This window comes from Syzygium oleosum, unplaced genomic scaffold (assembly GCF_021117445.2).
Source record: "Syzygium oleosum isolate NSW1041296 unplaced genomic scaffold, Sole_v2.1 Sole_v2.44, whole genome shotgun sequence".
Taxonomy (NCBI): domain Eukaryota; kingdom Viridiplantae; phylum Streptophyta; class Magnoliopsida; order Myrtales; family Myrtaceae; genus Syzygium; species Syzygium oleosum.
The window spans coordinates 1,049,772-1,073,381 of NW_026607528.1; the positions used below are offsets into that span (position 1 = coordinate 1,049,772).

General features: G+C 40.8%; 1 protein-coding gene across 2 annotated transcripts; it reads right to left on the reverse strand.

The window, feature by feature from the left end:
- Positions 1 to 19,269: 19,269 nt before the first annotated feature.
- Positions 19,270 to 23,126, reverse strand: LOC115684248 (uncharacterized). Of its 2 annotated transcripts, none has more exons than XM_030608987.2 (2): positions 22,941 to 23,126; positions 19,270 to 21,069 (listed from the first exon to the last, which is right to left on the reverse strand). In XM_030608987.2, exon 2 carries the CDS (start codon positions 20,928 to 20,930, stop codon positions 19,824 to 19,826), a length of 1,107 nt encoding a protein of 368 aa, XP_030464847.1. In that variant the 5' UTR covers positions 20,931 to 21,069; positions 22,941 to 23,126; the 3' UTR covers positions 19,270 to 19,823. The 2 variants fall into 2 exon arrangements, with proteins under 2 accessions (XP_030464847.1, XP_056162483.1); XM_056306508.1 differs by lacking the exon at positions 22,941 to 23,126 and adding an exon at positions 21,401 to 21,515.
- Between the last annotated feature and the right edge of the window lie 484 nt (positions 23,127 to 23,610).

A 23,610-nucleotide genomic window follows, 5' to 3' on the forward strand; every position in this document is an offset into this window, starting at 1 on the left:
GCCTAGGTTAGGAAAGGGCGTGGAAAAATTCGAATAAGGGAAGGGCGTTATTCTTAGAAACGTGGATCGTATTTGAAAATAATTTTGATTTCATCCCCTCATTTATTTTTTTAACGTTATGCTCGACTGCTCGTGATTAAGAAAATAAAATAAAACTGATAAAAAAAATCATGGAAAGTTTTACTTTTTATACTACGGCGCGCTCGTGTTGATTCTTCTTTTCTTTCTCACGTAGTAAAATAATTAAATTCTCGACTTGTCGTTTTTGCATGAATTAATCCGCTCATCGAAAAATCACGGGGGTGTAATAATACGTTAACCGGAGGGTAAGTTAAACTTTAGGGGCGCCTAATAATTTCCTAATCGAGTATTATCGTGATGTGTTTGTGCATTAATTGTTCTAGCCCAAAACAGTAATTTTTATATATAAAAAAAAGCTGTATATGTGTACGTGCTTATGTATGTATGTATGTGAGTATATACACTGTAGAAGTTACAGCTACCTGCGACACGCGTACAACTTTGTCAAAACAAGCTGATGGTGATGGTGCTGGTTTTGGCGTTGCGTGGTGCACATTTATTGGGAAACGAACTTTGATGTTTGATCTATCATTTTCTTTTTTATTTTTTTTTTATTTTTTTGTGGTTTTCTTTTATAATAGCATTTTTGGCTGGTCATGGGAACAAATTATCGTCGCAAATGCCGTAGGCACGAGGTTCTCCTTCGATGACAACGTGCCAAATGCGTAGGGTTTTCGTCCATCGAATGGGCTGACAATGCAACAGAACAATAAATAAGTTAGAAAAGGATGGATTTTGATTTTTCTTACATAGCGATAGATGCGACGAATGAAAAGAGAACTTGCGACATGATTCATAAATCTGGCACCAACCCTGAAGTATTCACTACCTGGAACAATCACGTATCGAGTACTTCTTACAAGACTCTGACTCGTGTAAACGAATTCGCTCGCTACAAGCCATGTCATAGCAGCGATTAGGCGGCACGGCATGAGAACTAAGTGTCGTGACCACCTCTGAACTCGCCGGTGACGAAGCACTACTCGTTCGTGTCTTGAGCACCTCATCCAAGGAGTATTGGTAAGCACTAAGGCCACTCATCTTAATGGTGCTCTCACTTGAGTACACTTAATATTGGAGTTCTAATGCTAAAATTTCACTATACTAAAAAGTGTTTCTTGTGAAATAATTCAAATGTCATATATCAGAAGCACCTATATCCTCTCGTTCAAAGTGTAATTTGATAAATGTCCGCCGATTTTGCCATCTTAAAGCTTACCAAGAGCACGCCTTATTCAAGCCTCCTTGGCCATGGCAATCACTCACCACCTTTTTAGGACCAAGCCGTTGTAGGCACCCCAGCTTTCACAAGGTACATCCTTGATCCACAAACTTACTAAAAGAGTTGTGCTTTGATACCGTATTACGACATGTTACCTTGAGTTATTAGATGTTTTATCTATTTTGACATGTCTCATAGTTTTTGTTAAGCACATTTCCAAGAGGTAACCATTTTAGCAGTGCTCTCACTTGAGCATGACTAAATTGGGGATATCCAATGCTAAACGTTATCGCTATATCGAAAGTATTTCCTATCAGTTAATTATAGTTTTACTTTTCTCACTCATATAACCCAATGTACACTCCTCCATATTTGTTGTGTGATTCGATTCAGTCTAGCCCCATTTGTCATCTTAGAAACTTATTAGGATTAGCACCTTATTGGATATCTCTTGACTCCGATGATCACTCCCTTATCGTGTCAAACAAGGTCCTTACAATGGGGGCCTCCTCCAGAATCCTACTTACTTGATGCGGTCTTAGGCTTTAAGTTATAGTAGGAAAAATTAGCCAATCAGTCCTAAACTTATTATACGGACATTAATTCAGTCCTAAACTTTTCAATTTTATCAATTTAGATGCAATTGTTTCACTGAAAGCGTCATGACAATGGAAAATTCCATGAAAATCATTCTCAACGAAAACGGTTAGTTTTTATTTGTTTGTGGTTTAGGGAAAATGTTTTCCTTCTTATCAGAAGAAGAAGTCATTTTCCCCAAATATAAGCTTGTGATCTTATGTCCATGAAAAACGTTTTCCATAAATCGATTAGTTCGCCATCATTCAAACACCAGAAAGTCAAAATAATTTCCCAGAAACAATTTTCCTTAAAACAAACGGACCCTTAGTCCTAAGCCTCTACGCGAGTTTACAATGTAGTCCTTTTGCCAAAAATCGCTGACATAGCGGTCCAGTTATCGTCAATCGTCTTAAGCGGCACCACCACCATGTCAGCGATTCCCAATGAAAATTGACTGAAATGACTATATTAGAATTTTGCTCAAAGGTTTAGGACAAAATTGACAAAATTTAAAATTTAAAAACCGAATTGGCATCGTACAATAAATTTAGGACCAATTAGACCCGTCAATAATAACGAGGACGTCAGTGCGCTAATTCCGAAGTTTGCGATACTCCAATTCCTTCGAAATGTAAGGACCTGTAGCTTTGTTCATAAGTGAAACTCCCTCTTGGATAAACCTGTCAAATGAGTGGGTCAAGTCGGGCTTGGGTAGGGTCGAAAATGGTTCGACTCAAAGTGATCCATTTAACTCATTTTTTATTCATTTCCATGTAATACAAATCTAGTGACCCATAGTTGACCCAACATATACTTTGACTCAATCCATATTGTTAAAACGCTTCCATATTTAACACAATTTAAGAAAACCCATACAAAAACTGAGGTGAGAACGCAGAATGAGCTAACACGAGATCAAGTAAAGAGAGACATATAGGTGAGTTGGGTCTAAGTAAGTTATAAATTAATTTAACACCCATGTTATTTGGACTTTACATTCTTAATCCATTTATGACCCATTTACCGAATATAACTAACTTACGTAACAACTCAACCTATCGAATATGGGTTAAGAGATGGGTGTATAACCGATTCCGACAAGTCTACTTTCAGATGACTACCATCCTGAGTGGTCATCTGAATATTCCTTTTAAAGGGCGCGATGCGTGTGAATTGGGCTTAACCACCACCATGAGTGGTCATTGAGTTAAAGTTGTTTAAATGCTATCTAAGCTTGTCTGTATGCACTGAATCAAAAACGGGTCTTGCAGTCTCCTTTACCAGGAGATAGAAAATTTTGGTTTATTAATGATGACCACAACAAAACTATTTATTGTACTTTGTTATGATATATTCCGAATCACTTTACATCATGTGAGAGAGAGAGAGGATTGAGTATCAGAGGTCACTCGTTCAAAACTCCCGGTTCGTATGTAAAATGATCTAGGTTAAGGCCGTGACGCCACAAACTTGAACTTACTCAGGTTTATGAGGAGTTTTTACATTATTCTTTGAATTATCGCGCGAAGGAGAGAGAGTCTGGGAAACGTTTCATAGACAACTTTCGCTTTCTAAAATTTGTTGGGTGAAATTAAGATGGGTAATTGCTTCAAATAGGCAATTTCTTAGGTTCAAAGGGTTTCAAAATAATTCTGTCGAATACTATTTTGGTCATACTTTGAAAGTGCAGAGCTGTTTTTTGAAATTGATCTAAGCTCACCTTATGGAGAGAGTGAAGGAGCAATGAAAATAACTTAGAAATTAGAATCAGGTTTTTCGTAAGGAATGATAACGAAAATCTACAGTTAAATTCTATAGAGCACAAATCTTCCTCTTTTTATTTTTCCTTTTTTCAATGTAAAGAATAGGATTAATACCACCGAAAACTCCAAACTAGTACATCTGTGATAAATTTACCCCAAACTAATTTTTTGACCACGGAAAACTACAAATTGGTAAACCTGTGACAAATTTACTCTCTGTTAATTTTTGTTAAATTTTACAATTAAATTATCGAGTTAAATGACACGTGCCAGTTGATCGGTGTACCAGCTTACGATTTTACCCTCCGTTAGTTACAGGTGTACCAATTTGTGATTTTTTTGTGGTATTAATCAAATTTAAAGGAAATTAATAGAGAGTAAATTTGTCACAAATGTATCAGTTTAGGGTTTTCGGTAGTCAAAAAATTAGTTTTGGGTAAATTTGTCATAGGTATATAAGTTTGGGATTTTCGGTGGTCAAAAAATTATTTTAGGTTAAATTTGTCACAGGTGCATCAATTTGAGACTTTTCGTGATATTAACTCTAAAAAATAAATTAGTGGCCTTACTTAAACAACATCACCACTCAAACAATGCTAAGCACGTTACAGTTGATTTATCAAAATTCCATACCGTTGCATTTTGATTTGAATCCACATATTTACACATTCTCGATTACAAATACGACACATTTCTTAACACGTTAGTTTTACGAGGATTTTGTTAATAAATGCCCATGAAGCGCTTGCCTCACATCTCCAGTAAGCAAACACGCAACTTCCAAAGTATCGACGGTGCTCGTTAAAGGACAGTCACTTCACTGGAAATTTGAACATTCCCAACTTGGACATCACAAGTAGAGGTGTCAAAATGGGTCTTAAATCTATATATGACCCATTTAAAAATAAATAGGTCATATATGGGTCACTTTAATTTTAAAGAGTCAACCTTAAATGAGTTTTAAATTTTAAAGCTTAAAGATAAATGGGTCTAAATGGGTTGAGTTTGGAACCTGTGTCCAACCCATTTACTAGACCCATCCACACACTCTCTCTCTCTCTTTACAAAAATATTTAAAAAAAAATCGAAATTTAATTATTTTTATTTTTTCTCTTTTTCTTTTATTTTTTCTTTTTTCTTTTCTCTTCTTTCTTTTTCTTTTTTTTTTTTATTTTGGCCACGGCCACCGGCCACCGGGGCGGGACAACCTCGCCGGAGGCCGGCGAGGCTCGAGCCTCGCCCGATTCCGGCGACCTCGAGGCTCGCCCGATCCCGGCAAGGCTCCAGCCTCGCCGATCTGACCTCACCCGAGGCTGGCGAGCTCGAGCTTTGTCGGCCTCGGCCGAGGCTCCACCTCGCCAGATCCTGCGAGGTAGAGCTCGCCCGAGGCCGACGAGCTCGAGTCTCGCCAGATCGGCGAGGCTCCTGAGGCCGGCGAGGCTGGAGCCTCGCCTTAGGCCGGCGAGGCCTCGGCCTCGCCAGATCGGCGAGAACGAGCTTCGCCGGCCTCCGGCGAGCTCGTCCTCGCCTGGCCGGCGACCGGCGATCGGCCAAAAATAAAGGAAAAAGAAAAAAATAAAAAGAAAAATAAAAAATAATTAAAAATTCGATTTAAAAAAATAAAAAAATATTAATTTTTTTTTATTTTCTTAGATAATGACTTTATGGAAAATATTTTCTAGAAATGTCGCATTTTTCGTAAAACAAACAGAACCTCAATTTTAAAAAAAATTATAAAATTTTTTCACTATCTTTGTATTGCATAAAATGTTTTAGCAGTATAATTTAAAAAAAAATCATAAGAAACAAGTATTCCTAGATTAGGTTAAATATAAAAGTGTTTTAGCAATATGGGTCGAGTCGGGTATGGGTTAGGTATGGGTCGGGTCGGGTATGGATCGAAATATTTACACTATGAATAAATGGGTCATAAACGGGTTAATGGATCAATTTGGATCGGACCATTTATGATCCGACCCAAATCCGATCCGACCCACCCGTTTAACAGGTCTAATCACAAGTAACAGGAACACTTATTAAACATTCAAATAAGGAAAAATTTGTCATATTCAATGTATCGAACCGTCTCGTATTACTCGTATTGATTTACGGGCCGGTGAAAAAGAAAGAAAAAACCTTTTCTTAATAAATAAGGACGATGCATTGTTACCACTTTTGGTTGACAGGACGTCGACCGAATTTTAAGACACCATCACAAAGTCAGGGCCGACCGGTCTGACCAACCAACAGGCACGTCCCCAAAAGCCACGAAGGCGCAGAGAGAGAGAGAGAGAGAGTACGGGGGCCGGATGGACTACTCGCGCGTGTCGGCCACGCCCCCCACTCGAGGCCCCCCGATAAATAGATAAATAGACGAATAAATAAAATAAATAAAAACAGACGTGTGATGGACGTTTTATTAAATGGATAAAGTTAGGGGAGGGGGGGAAAGGAAGGGACTGAACAGTAGTGAGCAGTCAGTCATGCAAAACGTGAGAAAGTCTGACCCCCCGCGCGCGCGAGTTCCCGTCCGCCGGCGGGCCCCGCCACCCCGACCCGCGATTTATCGCGCGGCGAGACGGGCGGGTCCCGTCTCGTCTCGTCTCGTCTCGTATCGTCAAGCGCGAGGAGCCCGCGAGCGAGAGGAGGAGACAGGCTCACGTCAATTCGCCGTGACGCAAGACATTTTTAAACGGTTCTAATCAGGGAGTGGGGTTTTGGTCTTACATTAGAAGAGCGGCGATCGGGTGCGGCCGCGCCCACCGTGAGCGCGGCGGGGACCGCCAATCGGAGCGCCTCTCGGGCCCGGATGGCCACGTGGGCGAATCGGGGTTGACTTTGGGGATGGGTTCTCCACGTAGGCACGTCCCTGTCGGTTTCGCACCATTTCATTGAATTTCTCCGTTTTTGCGTGTAAGGAAGTTTTTGTTGCCGAAGTAATGTAAGAAGTGACAAATCCCCAATAAATGAACCCGCCGGATAAAAATTCAATTTGCCACTTTGAAAATTATAATCGATATTTCTAACGCTATTTTTGATTAGGTACGATGAAATAATGTCGGCACGCATTTTGACCGAGATTCCACGGCCTTTACTATATATGACTCGTTTGTTTCGTTACCCGATATTCCAAGGTACCTGCCGAACATCGAAATAGGAAATTTTTTTTTTACTATTTTCAATGTATCGTCTCTTTGGTGTTATAGGTGATTAGCTCGGTGAAAATTAGAACGTTTTTCTTTATAGAGCAAGTGGCGGCACTCGTTAAAAAGTCCCTTTTTTTGGTCATGACCCGTTAAAAAGTCTCATTTGCCGAAAACTTGAATTTTATATACATTTTCAGGTGTTTTTTATGTTAAAAAAAAGATATGAGTCGGAGAGTCGAAAGATTTTTTTTTGTTAAGAAAAAATATTTAAAAGAGAGTAAGGGATGATTCGGATAGACTGCTATTGTCTTTGCACAAAATAAGTTTAACAACCTTAGTAGAAACGTCATCGTGGTAAGTTACCGTCCAATACCGACGTCACATTCTATGAGCTCGTGTCGATTTGAGCATTCCGATGTCCTTATTCTATGTAGTCTTCGATATGCATGCGTCGAAGATCATATCGATATATGACAGACTTAATTGCACATAAAAGCTAAGAGGTCCGAAATATTTTTATCGGACCGTGAACATTGTCATCCTAGATCTTCAACTGAAGCACATTTGTGGGGGATAGAATGGCTAGAAAGTCGTGATTCTTCTCTTGAATTAACTTAAAATTCACAAATCCACATTTGAAAGATTCGCATTTGCCCTAAGATTTATGTTATGTTGCTTTGGGGGGATAAGGTAGGAAAAAGTTGACTTTAGATATCTATGATTAGCCTTTGACCATTTTTCTTACCAAACCAAAAACGGCCTCGATGGCATGATGATGTCAGCACGATGCCAAAATATATCTATATATAATGATCCTAAAGTTTGAGAATTCTAGAGAAGTATCTGAAAGATGTGTTTATTTAATTGTGTCATTGGTAATTTTGGTAGGGAAAAAAAAAGGAAATGTCTTTATAAATAACCATAACGACAATAGTTTCGGTAATAAAAGTGTGAAATTGAAAGTAAAGAGACTGATTGTCGATTAGGGCAGCAATATACTATCGATATATTGTTGGCTCATTTTCTAACAGCTTAATTGTTTTTTTTTGGGAGGAAATGGCTACGGGAAAGCGTTATGTATATCGTTGACTTATATTTTACCAGTTTTAATTTTCAAAAAACGGTTTGGATTAACAACAAAATAAAAACTCAAATTACGCCCACCGCAACACAAATACACGAAGGTTCATTCCACTTACCAAAAAAAAAAAACACAAATACACGATATTTTTTTGTGCCTCTACAAACCCTAAGCTTCTTCATTGTGATACAAATTAATCAAACTTTTTTTGTGTCGTAAAAAAATCCAAACTTATATAGATATGACAAATTATACACCATTGATGGATCTGAAATAGATGTTATATATGTTATTCATGTATAAGTTTGGGTTTTTTCGTAGCACAAAAAAAAAGTCGAGGGTATTGGTGCCACGGTAGGCAAGTTTAGGGTTTTTGATGGCACTAAAAAAGTTGGGGGTATTTTTATCACAATGGGATAGTTCGAAGTTTTTCGTGGTATTTGCCCTAACGGTGACAATTCTTAGAATCGTACCCGCAGTTTTCCATCATTTTTAGTCTTATTTTTCCGACCTTACAAACGGCATAGATGTTCATAGAAGGCTGGCTAATACGTACACGCTAATGCACGTGTACTTAACACGACTCGACCTTCGATTTTGGTGAACCCCACTCGAGACACACACCTCCGGTCCACGAGAATTATACTTCTGTTTTTTGTACCCGCACGTAACGATATTCGGAGTCCATCACAGCCGTCCATCCCGCGACCCTCGCGATACGGGCGGTCACGATTGGGACACGGTCTATTCGAACTCGGATCCTATAAGAAATTCCCTTTTGCGCTGACACTGTATACGCGTAGGAGACACTTGCATGTGGTAAAAGATGTCGCCTTTTTCACTTTCCCTCCTCTCTTTTTCCTTCTTTCAGCAGGCACAATTTCTCCTTTCGCTCGCTCTTTTGCAAGTTGTTATCAACGTACCGCACGAAATTTCATGTGGCAAAACCCTTTATTCTTTTCTTTCTCATGCCCAATAAGAAAGCTGAACCTTTTTGCGCCAGCTAGATCCTGTCCTATATGATCTTTACTTATTACAATTTCTAGAACTTTATCGTTCCTTCTATGGTAGCCCTAGAGATGGTGTTTGGTCTCCGCTCTAGCTAAATATAGTTAGTGTTAACGTTATTAAAAATCCCGAACTGATATCGCATGTCAAATATATCCTAAACTAATTTTCGTACCACAAAATATTTCAGAATGGTACCTCATGACATATTTACCCCAAATTAATTCTGGTTTCACAACAAAAAAAAATTCAATTTGGTCAAACCCAAATCTACCATATATAAGATGGATCTGACATGGAGAATGACAGATCTGGCATGAAAAGTCCACGTATACTGACATATATGCATTTTAATGGTAAATTATTTGGATCGTGGGTATTGATTTGGAATTTTTGTGTGAGATGAAAATTAGTTTGAAATAAATGTATCAATGGTGCCGATTAAAGATTTTTAATAAAGCTTATAATTGCAACTGTGTAGTAAATCTATAATTACGATAATTTACAATATACCAGAGATATTCTAGCCATTTTGGGTACTTAAATAGTCCATCTATACTCTTACCCTAATTCATTGTGAATCACAAAAAATTTATATTTTCTCACCACATACTTCAGCTCCCATTAAATTGCTGGTATAACGTTAATTCAAAGAGATTAGCTTAGGATAGTTTAAAATGGGCATAAACCAATATTTAATTGATGGGCTGAGTTGTTATATAGGTTAGTTATATTCAGCAAATGAATCATAAATGAGTTTAGAATGGTAAAATCGAAAATAATATGCGTGTTAAGTGAATTCACAATTTACTTATACTCAATCCATCTCTATGACTTCCTCTCGTGCTCGCTCACTCTATGCTCACATTTTAGTTTGAGTATGAGTTTTCCTAATTGGGTTAAATATAAAAGTATTTAGCAACACGAGTCTGGTCGGGTATGTGTTGGGTATGAGTTGGGTTGGGCATATGTCACAAAATTTAATTTGTATGAAAATTGGTCAAAACATGTTAAATGGTCAATTTGGATCAGACCCTTTTCAACCCAACCCACTCATTTGATAGGTCTAGCTTTGTATGAGCTATAACGATATGCAGAATGCTTATGAATGGAAAACGCATTTCACTCTGCAATTCTTGATGATTTTATTTTTGCTATCAATTTTCTAAATTACCTTTTAATTATTTACCCGGATCGTAATTCATTCCACATTTACATATCAATTATTTTTCTCTTACTGAAAAAGCCGTCATAAGATCGTGACACGTGTAAATGAATGGGTGATTATTTATAATGAAAATGGCACGACCTAATCCCTTGGATTACGAAAAAAAGATTCCACCAACTATTTGCTTCTTATCCAAAAGCTAATTAAGAGCAATTTCTTTACTAATTCCACTTTAAACATATAAACTTATGCATATACAAAATTATAGAAGATTTATTTCACAATTCGCACTAAAATAAAATCTTTTCTCTTCTATCTTCTATGTTCGAAGACATAAGTTCCAGCATAGGCACCCCCATTCACATTAGTTGAGTGCTCGTTAGATTCAGGTTCTAAATAGGTTCGAAATCGATATCAAACGGGGTCGGACGAATCCAAAGTAGCATATATATGAGTTCCATTAAAAAAGTTCAAACACCCTTTCTCTCGAAACGCAAGGCAATGTGAAACCAAATTCCGCTGTTTTAAACACGACAAGCGTACCATCCCCGCTTTGGAAACTCGCCAAGACATACCCGGTGCACCATATCACGCTTTTCTTCACGATTCTTTCACGTTCGGTCGTGATAAACAGTCGTGGCATCCGTAAATATTTCCACGCTCAATCATAACCGACACGTCGTAACGCTACGCGCCGTGCTCCGTGGTGCGGCGGCGGGGTGGCCCCTTTGGTTTCGGGACTTCGGTGCATTCGTCGTCGGCGACTACTGACCTTTCCTCTACATATAAAAGATACAAACAAGACGACAAAAAAAAGGGAAAGGAAAGGAAAGAAAAGAAAAGAAAAGGAGGAAAATTTTGGGCAGGAGAAAGTGACGTGGGGGCTGGTGGGCGAGTGCAGAATCCGAGGTGAGCGAGCGAGCGAGATGAGATGAGATGAGATGAACATGAGATGAGATGGATCCCTTTCCAACGGGGACATCTGCACTACGACAAAAAAGTTATAATTTAAAAGTAATAATTGCCTTTTGTTTCATTCATTCTTGTAATTAAAACGGAAATAGAAAGGAGGAAATATAATAATGATAATAAAAAGATGGGGGAAAATCCCGTTCAAGCAAACAGATGTCGCGATCAGAAAGGGAAGGGGGGCGCGTTTTCTTGGATGCTTCACTGGCAAAAACCATTCCACGCCATAACAACATCGCTACCTCTCTTCTTTCCGTCCGTCCTTCCTTCCTTCAGCCCAATCTTGTCATCTACTTTGGGGATACGTCCACACAGTTAAGTTCCACCCACAACGGAACACATTCGTGCCTCGTCGTTTCCTTTGAAAGCGACGCGCCAAGAAAGGCTTAAAAAAAAAAAAGGGTAAAGGGGGGGTTGGAGGTGGAGAGTATATACGTTTGCCTCCAAGGTTTTAGGGTTGTGACGAGGTGTGCCGACGTTTCGGTTTTCGCGGTTTTCGCCTCTTGAATTTTGGGAACATGGGTGGTGATGTGTCCCCGATGTCGGGCTCCGGCCGGGTTTCGGGATGGAGCCCCGAGCACGTGATGGCCCGTGACCGATTATTGAGGGGAGATTTCGTTTTATATGGGTATGTGCGAATAGAAAAAGTAGAAGGATAATTTGGAAGTATGTTGTATGTGTGACTAAAGTTTTGAGGAGAATTTGTCTGAAGCTTATGCCAGATGCACATCTGTACATAGTGGGGGCGTACATTGGTTCCAGTCCAACTCAGAAACCGAATTAGACTAGACCGAATTGATCGGTTTTGGGTGGTTCTCGGGGGGATTGATTCTTGATTCCACATAAGGACCGGACCAAACTAGAACGATAAATCGGCCCATATCTCTTTGTTCTTTTATTTTTTTTTTAAATTCTGAGGCAAAACAAACTTTAATTTCTAAATTAGGTTCAATTCTCATCCCTCCTTTTTCCCACTCTCTCGATCTCATCTCATACCATCACGCTCATGCTCTCACTCTTTGTCCACTCCTCCCTCTCTTGCGCATCCTGCCAGCCACCAGCCCACCGCCGCAGTCTCGCCGGTCCGTTGCCATCCACCACCACAAGGTGCCACGCTCGAGGTATGTTTGTCTCTCTCTCATTCGGCTATTGACTCGCTATTTCTCCTTTGCGTCTTTTTCGCGCTCTCAATCGTCCCTGTTTCTTGCAACCAACACCATGGTCTCGCGTCTCGTTGTCTTGTCACCATCCGCCGCCCCAACTTCGTGCTCAAGGTACTACTCTTGTTTTGCATTCTTTGTGGGTTTGCCTCACCATACTACTCCTATTCTCGTTCTAAGGTCTCGATTACGAGACTATTCATTCTTTGGAAGTATTATAAACCACACAAAAAAAAAGTAATCAATTGGTTCGGAGACCAACTCTGAAAGCGAATCGGACCAGTTTCAAGACTAGGTGGGTTGGTTCCTGGTTTCAAAGGGTAGGAATCAATCCTACCCGGTCCGATTTCAGGTTTCAAGGTGGGAATTGACCTACCCTATAACCGATCACCTCCAATACGTAGTTCGGAAACATATTTTGGAGTAGTTCCTATTTTTCCCTTCCATATTTTAGATGATATGCGATCAATTTGGCCTCCTCCATAACTAAACACATGTGATTGCGCGATCAAATACGTCACAAAAATTTGGCCAAAATCAATGCTAGCGGGCACATTACCACCGATTTTAACAAAGGGGGCGAACTGCAAAAACAAAAACATCGATAGGTGACTTGCCACAATCCCAAAAATTGGAGGGCAACATATGATTCTCCCAAAGAAGGACACGAGGTCTAATGAAGAGGCCAAGGAGGGCTTGGTGCGATGAAGCTGATTGATGATCTCATGAAGCACCATTCGAATTCAAAAGTAGAGTGTCATATTGCAACATGGTAGACACTTTTTTTTCTTTTATCTATCATATTTCTAACTCTCTTCATTCTCTGACTTTTGCTTTACCACTTACAGAGCACTGGAGTCGAACCCTGTACCTGTGATACTAACGTCCCCACCCCCTCAATACCTTTATGTGCAAGGCCGCATGCCTATTGATAAAAAAAAAGAAATAAAAGTGATTCAACTGTCATTTTCTTTGTTTTGTTAGAATACTTATCCGTTAGTCATGGTCCTAATCAGCTACTCAAATTAAAGTATCAAGAAATCCAAGTTGGCTTTTTATTCATACTATAAGGGAAACTCAAATCACAACTTGTCCGCTCGATCTAACTTTGAACGAGCTGCTCGATTCGGGTATGACCACATTGTTGTATGTTGAGAGGCTGGCACCGACCAAAATCTTGAAACTTTTTGAAACGAGTGGCAACTTTTCTAACCTTTAAAGTGGGGCACCACGTATATTGGTTACATTCACATACGCTTCTCCAATTACTTAGAGTTAAAGAAAATAAGAAAAAAGAAAGCTAACAATTTTTCTTGTTGAGTTATGTGGGCCCATCGTCCAATATTAGATCGATCCGTCAGAAACGTAAAGGTATGTAAATTTGAGAAAATTCCTCAATCAATTCTAAATCACGTCAGCAATTTTCGGTGAAAAATTTGATCGGAAGAGTTCCATTAGAATTTCGCGCAAAAGTTTAGAACCAAATTGGAAAAATTGTAAAATTTATGATTAAATTTGGCATTCGTACAATAAGTTTAGGATAGATCCGTCAAAATAGGTCATAAACTCATTTCTTAACTCATATTTGATAGATTGAGTTATTATATGGTTAGTTACTTAGTAAATGGGTCACAAATGGGTTTAGAATGGTAAAACAAAAAATAATATGAGTGTTAAATGGGTTTATAACTTATTTAGACACAACCCACATTTATAACTCTTTCTTTACTCTCTCTCGCGCTCACTCGATTTTGCGTTCGCTCACTCCGCACCGTGAGTATGAATTTTTTTAGATTTGACTAAATATGGAAGTGTTCTAACAATATGGGCCAGGTCGGGTATGGGTCAATCGATTTCTATTGCATGAAAAATTGATCAAAACGGGTTAAATGGGTCAATTTGGATCGGACCATTTTCGACCCGACCAATCCATTTTTTTTTTTCGTCAGAAATATAAACTGCTCATTAATAACTTGTAAATAAAGAACCCACAAGCGGGGTCTCAAAACAGAGCAAATCTCTAAGGACCTGCGGAGGGCGGGTCAACCAATTTTCGGTGAGTGCCTTTTTTATGTGGGTTTTAGCTACCCAGTCAGCTACACTATTTTTAGCCCTATTACAAAAAATAAGCTTAATATTAGAAAAGCTGGAAATCAGGTCACGGGCTTCACTTATCAGTACGTGCTGTTCCCACGGCAGTTTTTCTACAGAATTGACACTTCTCACTAAACCTAGACAATCAGACTCCAGAATAAGTCTTTCCCCTGCACGTGGAGAGAGGAATTTCAGCGTTTCCACAATAGCTTCGCTTTCTGCTTGTTCGGCGGAGGCGGCGAGGACGCTCTTGGCGAAACCATCAATCAGAATTCCAGAAGAGTTGCGGCACACGCAGGCAATTGATCCTTCAAACGATCCAGGTTCGTGCAAATCAATCCATTTGAGGGGTCTAATTTAGGACTAATCGGACAGTTTCCCACTTGCAAATTGAGTTTATAAGGCAAAGGGAAGTGGAAAGCTCAAATGCTCCAGCTTTCGGTCGACAAATAATTGGAAGACACACAAGTCTCTTTCCGGAAAACTCAAGGCCCTTCGAAGTCAATAAGGAAAAGATGCACGAAAACGACAACATGGATTCGTTGAACCGAGGGCTACAACTCAGACAAAGACAAAGAAATGTCTCGTCTTCAAATTTACGAGGTTGGCCGTAATTGAAATTTAAAAAAATTCGCAAAAAAAAAATAGGAAAAGAAAAAAGGAAAAAGAAAAAGAGAAAGGAAATTAAAAAGGAAAATGAGGTATCCATAATTGACTTCTCCAAGTGCAATGCAAATGTGGGTGAGAGGCCAGGCGCCATCGCTATCGGGGTCGTCCTTTCGTGTTGAATAGCTTTAGGAAGGTGCCGGGGGGGAAGCGTGAAATGACGGTTTGAGCCCTTGGGGTTGACCGGAACCGCTCGCAAAGCACGGCACATTCTTTAGGCGCGACTGGTGTCGCGACGAATCAATCTCTCCATTCTACGTCAACCTCTCTCTCTCTTTCTCTCTCTTTTCTTCCCCTCTTTTCAAATCGATTTTTTTATCATGGTGATCTTTGATGATTCTCGTTCGCATTTTACCTTCAGCCCATCGAACATTCAAAGGGCACGAGACCCATTTGATTTTTGATCCTTCTAGAAGACCGCCCGTGCCTTTCGTTTCCCTTCGCGACGATCGGCGACTGGCCGGTTCCTTATTGAACGTGACAATCGCTCGTCTGTCGTTTGTGCCCCCGCCCGACAGTTTGTAGAGTCGGGGTGGGCACGTGGCGCTCGGGAGTGGGGTCCGAGATAATTAGCGACAGGCGGGGCTGGAAATCTATCGGTAGACGGGCAGTTATGTCGGAACGTGGGTTCATTGCGCCTTGGATCGACTTGCTCCGATACCACTTTTCGACCCCCGCGTGGGTAGGGGGAGAACGTAGGTGATAGAATAGTTAAATATTAAACTGCGTATTTGTCTAATAGTTTAAGTTTTTAAAATAGTTGGCAGTAATTCTATAAAATCTCACAGCGAGTACGAGAGAAATCGGAACTTGACGTTCTCCCTTACAAAGGAAGAAGCAGAACAAAGAGTCCGTTTGTTTCTCGGAAAATGAATGATTTTGAAATTTCTTTTCCTTAAAAACGATTGCTTATATTGCTTGAATAATTAATTAATAAAAAATGTTTTGATTGTCGATAACAATTTATGTCTAAACATTGTCCTTAACGATGAAAATATTTTTCGTTCATTCATTTTTATAAGTGATACGAGCGATCATTTTTAGGAAAATATTTTTCAAAAATTATTAATTTTTCGCAAAACAGACGAAACTTAAGTGAAAAAATGCATATTCGTCGATACCATATGTAAAGTCAAATGGAAACTAACAAGGCAAAGCACTCAATTCTTAATTTTCTTTCCCCTAATTACTTAACTTTTGTCGCGACCGACCTCCGATCCTTAAATTTTGTATAATTAATTTTGGGCAATTAAAAAGTAGGTGTCAACAACTTTGATTACTCCTTTTGTTTCTATGTGCAAATTTCCCTTCTCACCCAAAGTCTCACCACTTTAATAATAATTGTATCTTGACCAAATGCAATTTTTTTCCTACATCTCTCGTTCCATGGCATTATCTATTGGTGTTTATTTCATGCAAGAAAGTCAGTCCGTACCTTTTCTTCTTTCTACTTTTGGGGTTTTTAATTGAAGATCTTGTGGAATTTTTGGGTCCGGGAGATGGTCAAATTCGGCCATTTAGCATCTGTGTCCTTTCTAGCGTCTCTGGAGGAGCTGACTGAGCAATTTTGGTTAGGCCACTTTTGATAGAGTTTTTCCGTCAAACACTCTTTAATAGCTGTATGGCTTCTAAACTTGGGATAACTAGACTCGTCAAACGGGTGGATTGGGTCCGATCGAGAATGATTCGACCCAAATTGATCAATCTCCACACAATACGAATCTAGTGGCTCATACCCGACTGATATCCGACCCGACTCATATTGCTAGAATGCTTCCATATTTAGCATAATTAAATTAAGGTGAGAGTGCGGAGCAAGCACAAGATAGGGTGAGGGTGAGGGCGAGAGAGAGAGTGAAGAGAGAGTTGTAGAGGTGAGTTGAGTCTATAAGTAAATTGTAGACTCATTTAATACCCATATTATTATTGGGTTTTACCATTTTGAACCCATTATTAAATATAATTAACTCATGTAAGAACTTCAGCCTATCAAATATGAGTTAATAAATGTATCTGTATCCCATTTTGACAAGTCCTGCAAAAACTGGCTCACTTAATTTTAACTAACTGCAGTTTTAAAACATGTATTATCGAACATATAATAGAGCTACACTTCACATCATACAACAGTACAATTGCAATTACGGTTCGATTAAACTATAATACGGACAAGCTTTAAGTCTTAGATGCACTTGATTTCGAGTTCAAATCACCACACCTCTCCCTCACAGAGCAAACCGCAACCATCAGGCATAACCTTATGCAATAACAAGGAAAGACAGTTTTGCGTGCATTGAGAGCTATTGGTTGAAAGAACATCGTTTTTTTTAGACTACCTTTTCGAAAGAACATTGTTTTCTTTTTTCTCCCGAGGGCAAGAATCCCAATTTATTCTCTCAAATAACTTATTTTGTCGATATCTTCATTGTCATTGTCGATACCTAAATTTTGGTTACCTCATTACATCACACATCACATACAAAATTAGGAATCGACCCTGACGTGTAAACAAATATATCAGTAACATGGTTCGCATTTACATTTTCATTTAATAACGGCAAGTCCACATAAATTGCATTTAAGTTTGTCCGGTCATAAATTGCCTTGGGATTAGCCCAGAGTGCTGCAAGGGATTAAGGAGGGATGCCCTAATCTCATTTGAATTTCAAGATCGATCCCCTCGGCCACAAAGGGACATGGCCGGAGAACGGAATGCAGATGGAGGCCATACATGCAGCAGAGTTCGATCAGGCAGGAGAGCAAGAGAGCCCCACGTCCAACGAAAGGAAAGCTGCGTGCGAGACTCAAAGATGGGAAGGCAGAGATACTGTCTCCGTTCGTTCTACAGTAACGTATGAAACCGCCAAGGCATGAGAGAGAAGATTTGGCCAAGGAAGAAGAGGATGATCTGGTGCACGTGTGCTGAGATGAAGAAGGAAACAAAAGGGACGAATTCATGGGGACTTTCCCATTATTGCATGGAGACGTTCATAGAGAATCCTCGCGCGGAGGAGCCAAGAAAGGAAAGGGAACGCTCGGCAGGCGTAAACATGGGGAGAAGATCTGGCGAAAAATCTTCACAAATCAAGAGGGAATCGTGGCTAATAGGAATAAAAGTATATTTCCTTGCCTTTCGAACTCAAGACCAACGCCTCTTTCGTGAAGCCCTCTCTCTCCCTCTTCGGCATTCTCGCGGAAGTCCATGGCGTCCCCCGAGCAGCATCACCACCGTCCGTCCGCCGCCACCACTGCCCGTGAACGCCGTCATTCGGCAAGCTTCCAGTGCCTTCGGCTCTACCACCCGGCGTTCGTTCTTGGTGAAGAACACGGACCAAAGCATCGACGAGCGCACATATTTTCACGTGCCCCCACGTTCTCTATTCACAGGAGAATTGGTGCATGTACGAGACAGAAAGGACTCAGGCACCATTCAAGCACCTTTCCAACATTCTCCTGGTAAGAATTAGTTGATATTGCCTGGCCGTTTCAAGCGGCTGTAGTTTCTCGGTTATTTGCTCACTGGTTTCCGACTGATAACATCATCTGTCCCCAAGTCTAGATCTCGATTCGTCGCTGCGATCCGCGTTGGAATTGGTTATCATTTGGTCTTGCGATTAGCATTTACTCTAAATCCTTTGATCACGTGAACGTGGCCTCTAAACCGAGTGCTCATAGTCCTTGAACTGAAGTAGGTCCGAATAGCCGTCTTAATCTGTGATCGCAATGTTCCGCATTAACCCTTTTGGATATGATCGATTTGGTTTGCTATGCCTATGCCAGAATTTGATTGCACACATGTGATGAGTACTCTTTAAGTATCAATTTTCGACATGATGTGGCTAAATTATGCTGCACATGTTTGGTAAGGTCCCATGCACAGGGTGGGTCCCCAACCTAGTTAAGAGATAGCACAGCTTGAAACTTATTCATCTCAATCATCATATCAATCTTGGAGCACGCAACGGTGATAATTGAAATTTGGCCATTTCCTCTCCTCTGATGTCTCTGTCATTCATCTAACATGATAGAAAAGGGAAAGAAGAAAAAGAAGAGAAACATGATATAAAGGGAGAACAAAGACACCTCCTTTCTATGGATGTGACTAGAGATTGTATGTAGCTAAGGATGGAGCTTAAGCTTATCTCATCTTCTTATGTCAGAATCCATGCATGTAAAAGCAAAAGCTAAGATGCTTACTCTAAGAAGAAGAGTAGACACTAAGCCACCTGCTCCTAACATCACCGGTGTGCACTTCAGACCTTGACTAGTTCTGATAGAGACACAGCACATCATCAGAAGTTAAGGCAGCTTGAATCCGATACTATTTCAGACTGACAAAAAACCGGATACTTTAACCTTGGATATCGACAACAATTGAAACATTTGATCCAGATGAGGGCACCAGTGTGCTGCTGCCATGGATGAAATCCCTGGCAAGATGGCACCTATCATGAAACTTTCAGAGGCCCTTTCTATTAGCTAAACATTTCTTTTGAAGACATGACATATGGAATGCTTTCAGCTGTTTCGCTTCTTGACGAATTGTGGGTATCACTCGATCTAAATTGGCCATCAACATTCCTGTCTATTGAGAAACAAGTCTTAAACTCAAGCTGAACTCGACCTGAACTCACTACAAAAGGGAAATGCTAGGGACAGTCTGCATTGCTCCGTATTCGTTGGACCAACAGTGGGTTCCGTGGCAATTGATGGACCAGATCGACAGCCATGTCACTGTGCGACTGTCCATAGCACTTCTCTTGCTATCAATGCTAAAAATCTACACAGTCTATATCCTCGCAGGAAAATCTCGAGCCAGTCCAATTTAAATATGAAATCGACATTGCTCATGCATTGACGACGTTGCTAAATCAGCTTGAAAGATTTCAGTCTGGACTTCTTTCACATCCCCCAGGAAGAAGGAACTTGAATTTTTCTGCATTCGCTATAACATATGCGGGAAGGTGAACTGCAGAAGCTGAATGGGGGATTGGACCCAACTTCTTGATCAACTCCTGGAACGTGTACTCTTCAGGAAGCATGTCGAAAAGATCCTCTCCATGACAAATGAGCCTTTGAATCCTCGGATTGCTCAGATAATCTTTCCTTTTGACTCGGTCTGCATGGCTATAAGCAGTCATCTTAAAAATAAACTCTCGGATTCTCCGGAAGCAAAAGCTGCAATGCCATCCTGCATCAGAAAATATAAGATCGGTTTGGCGTGAGTGCCGATATTGGGTCTTTGCGCCATAAATATGAGCAGTGGCTCGCCAACTGCTGTAGTCCACTGGGAACTCAAAAGAATACATGTAATGCCTTAGTTCCAGATGCATTACAGGTGGGATCCCATCACACCACTGCAACAGTTTCAAAGTATGTGGGCTCGGAATCTCATCAGTGTCAGACATTATCAATAAGTCACCATATGAAATTCCAGACCGGCGAAGTAAACCATTCATAGCCACCCGTTGCTCGGACTCGAGCTTAAATGGGTCGTCATGTGATCCACGATTTGCAACTCGACCAGAAATTGTATCATGGACAATCTTCCCTTCAGCAAAAGCATATTGAGCACGGTTTGAAGCGAAAAAAAGAGGCTTTGGAATGCCTGTGAATGTGGTACCAGACTCAAGGATCACAAATTTAGTGACATAGGGGTAGAGCTCACGCCACCTTATTTCGAGCATATCTAGCTCATTGCTGAAAATTACAGCATCATACACCCGCCGAGGCTGGGGGAGAATGGACCAGCCATGAAGGCGACACAGATGCTCCATCGACACATTCTCTGCATAGTAGTGAGGTATGCGTTGGAAAGGGGGTGGTGGATGGTCCCAAAGTGGACGGAGAAAGTATGATATTTTCTGGCCATAAGTGAATACCCCAAGTAGACAGATGGGAACAATGATCAGAAGAAGGATAAAGAGGATCTTCGGTGGTGCTCGTCTAGACGTGAGGCGTTGGGGTCGTGTGGCCATTCTTCGAAGGGTCATGAAAAGAATCTAACAGTAACATCTTCAGTACGATCAATTACGATACTTGGGCAGTGCAGGAGACCGGGGAATGAGTCGAGTTAACTCCCCTGGGCCGGAAAAATAACAGACGAAGCTCCATGGGAAGGTACTAGATAACCTGAAAAAATTTGTTTAGTCAATATTTAAATGGCCAGAACGTACATTTTACTCTGAACATGACAAACGAAAAAAGAACTGGAGCTGGGAGATCAGGTTTCCAAACACCAGGATAAGGCAAGCTACATCGACAACAGCAATTCCATAAATATATTTTGGATTGAGGAATTAAGGGTGGACTATTTGGACATTGAAAATCAAGTTATTTCAGACCCATTAGAGTATGAGATCTTGTTTTAGGGCTCACTGGATCATAAAATTAATAGAAAACATGCCAGTTTGTGCCCTAAAATATTTTTGCCATCACTTTAGCTCTTGATCTTGAGACTTACCTAGCCAATTTGTGATCTTACATAAAGTCTGATAATTTAACAGCAAGACAAGCTCATCAAAGACCAAAAATGGTGCAGAAGAGAGGCATCTACCGATTAAAGTGAAAATTCACAAATTGTCAGTCTCAAACAACACTGATTCATGGTCAGTCAACTTATGATGAAAAATCCCAATTAAGCCTTTACAAAATGTAGGAGTTTTATCTGCTTATAATCAGTGTTAATTGTCAGGCGAACAACTTAGAATGTTGGACTTTTGGAGCATGATAACCAAAGAAACATCCCTGAGTTATGGAATCTTCTTATCCAACTTTCAGTCCAAACCAATTCACTAGGTTTGGGGAATCAACTTTTCTCTCCACTAGACAAACGCACACCCTTGACGTGATCATCATATGCTTAGATAACTATTCAGTGGACGTGAAAGTCAATTAGTCCTAAAACTAGCAAGGGCCCACGAAGCAGTTTATGGCTAAGCTTAGTTGCTCATCCGCTCAAACGAAAAAACATCAATCGGACCTCTCATTGACTAAGAGCTCATTCTTGTAGTCCCCAGATTGCCGCTCGGGCCAGCCTAATTGGGACATACTCCGTGCAGTTTTGGATGAGGAGTTCAAGGAGTACATGACATTCCTCAAGAAATCTTCAAGGTTTGGGATAGACCACACTGTTGATTTTAGGCCACCCAGTTTCTCTCCAAATAAATCACACAACGACGAAAGCTCTTGTAGAATGCTGTCTTGATATGCTTCTTCTTTTAGTAAGCATGAACAAGAAGCATGAAACCCGAGTTGTATCGAAGCTAGCATGCACCTCAAACAGGGTAATCCCATTAGGAATGATCACAATCAATTTACCCATCAACCAAGCACTCCTAACGTAACACAAAATAGAACCCAAATCAGAACACGTGAATGAAGGGGAAAAAGGAAGAAGCGGTCAAATAACAGCTGTATTTGGCATTACTCTGAGATGGGTACCATCTCGGAGGCTTTCAGAAATCCACCAACTGCAACAGGAGCCAATTGCAGCCATAAATGGTGACATTCTCAATGCTGCGGAAAAAGCTTAATTCTCAAGGAACACCAATCTAAGCGAGAGCTTCCAGGGGAAACAAAAGCTTCGAAAAATAAAAAATAGCAGTTCACTGAAAAGAAATTCACATACAGACCTGCCCTGCATCTGAGGATCATCAAAACATTAACCAGAACCATCCAAGAACGTCGAAACTGGGTCCAAGCCCATCTTTATACACGGGAAAATCAAGACGAGCAAAAAAAGAAACAGCAGCGACGACAACAAAACCAATCGCAATCGGCAATCAATGCGCCCGAGCTCCTTCCACAAAGAGTCGAATGACCAACGACCAAGAACCCACGAACCCACGAACGACACAAAACCCATCATGCATGCACCAACAATCATTCTTCCGGAGCAAAAAGAACAAAACATTCGATCCCCAGAAAGAAAAAAAACAGAAGACAACAGAAATTACCAAAAAAAAAAAGCAACGAAGAAGAAGAAGAAGGACAGAACTCACCAATTCATGGCTGCGAGCTCCGACCGAAGCCCTGCGGAGACGAGAACCGCGCGCCCATAATCTCTCCATCGTGGACATGTCGATGCCGATCAGCACAAGGCCATTGGCGATATCTACAACCCAAAAGCGTACGTATATATCTACGTAGAGGTAGGTATACGTCAGAAAGAGAAAGAGAGAGAGAGAGAGAGAGAGTGGGAGGGAGGGAGGGAGGATGTGGTGGAGGGGATGCGAGGGTCACGTGAGCCACGTGCGTGGGAGCTCGTGGGGTCGCGTGCGGCCATATCCCCATCCCGCACCGCGCGCCACGCAACGAGGGCCGTCCCTTTCGGAGACTCCGAGGCGGGGAGACCGGACCTGCCGAGGGACCGGGCCCACGTGTCGGCGCGCCATTGGCCAGCCTCACCAGCCTCACCAGCCTCACTGTGGAACGGGATGTAGGGGGAAACGATCGATGGCTCGTCGGCGCCTTTTGTCCACGTGCTCTTGTCTCGGGGCGTTGACCCATTCTTCTTCTTCTTTTGGGTGAAGGCCGGCGTCTTCTTCCGTAAAATGAATTTTCATTTTGTTTTTTTTTTCCTTATTTTGTTTTTTTTTATTTTCCACCTATATTTTGAGAAATTAATTTTTTTTTTGACCACTTTCGAGTTCTCTTCAGTTTTTGTCTCCA

What these genes read in the sequence shown, in the direction of transcription:
- LOC115684248 (XM_030608987.2), bottom strand. Translation starts at nt 20,930, where the DNA reads ATGACCCTTCGAAGAATGGCCACACGACCCCAACGCCTCACGTCTAGA.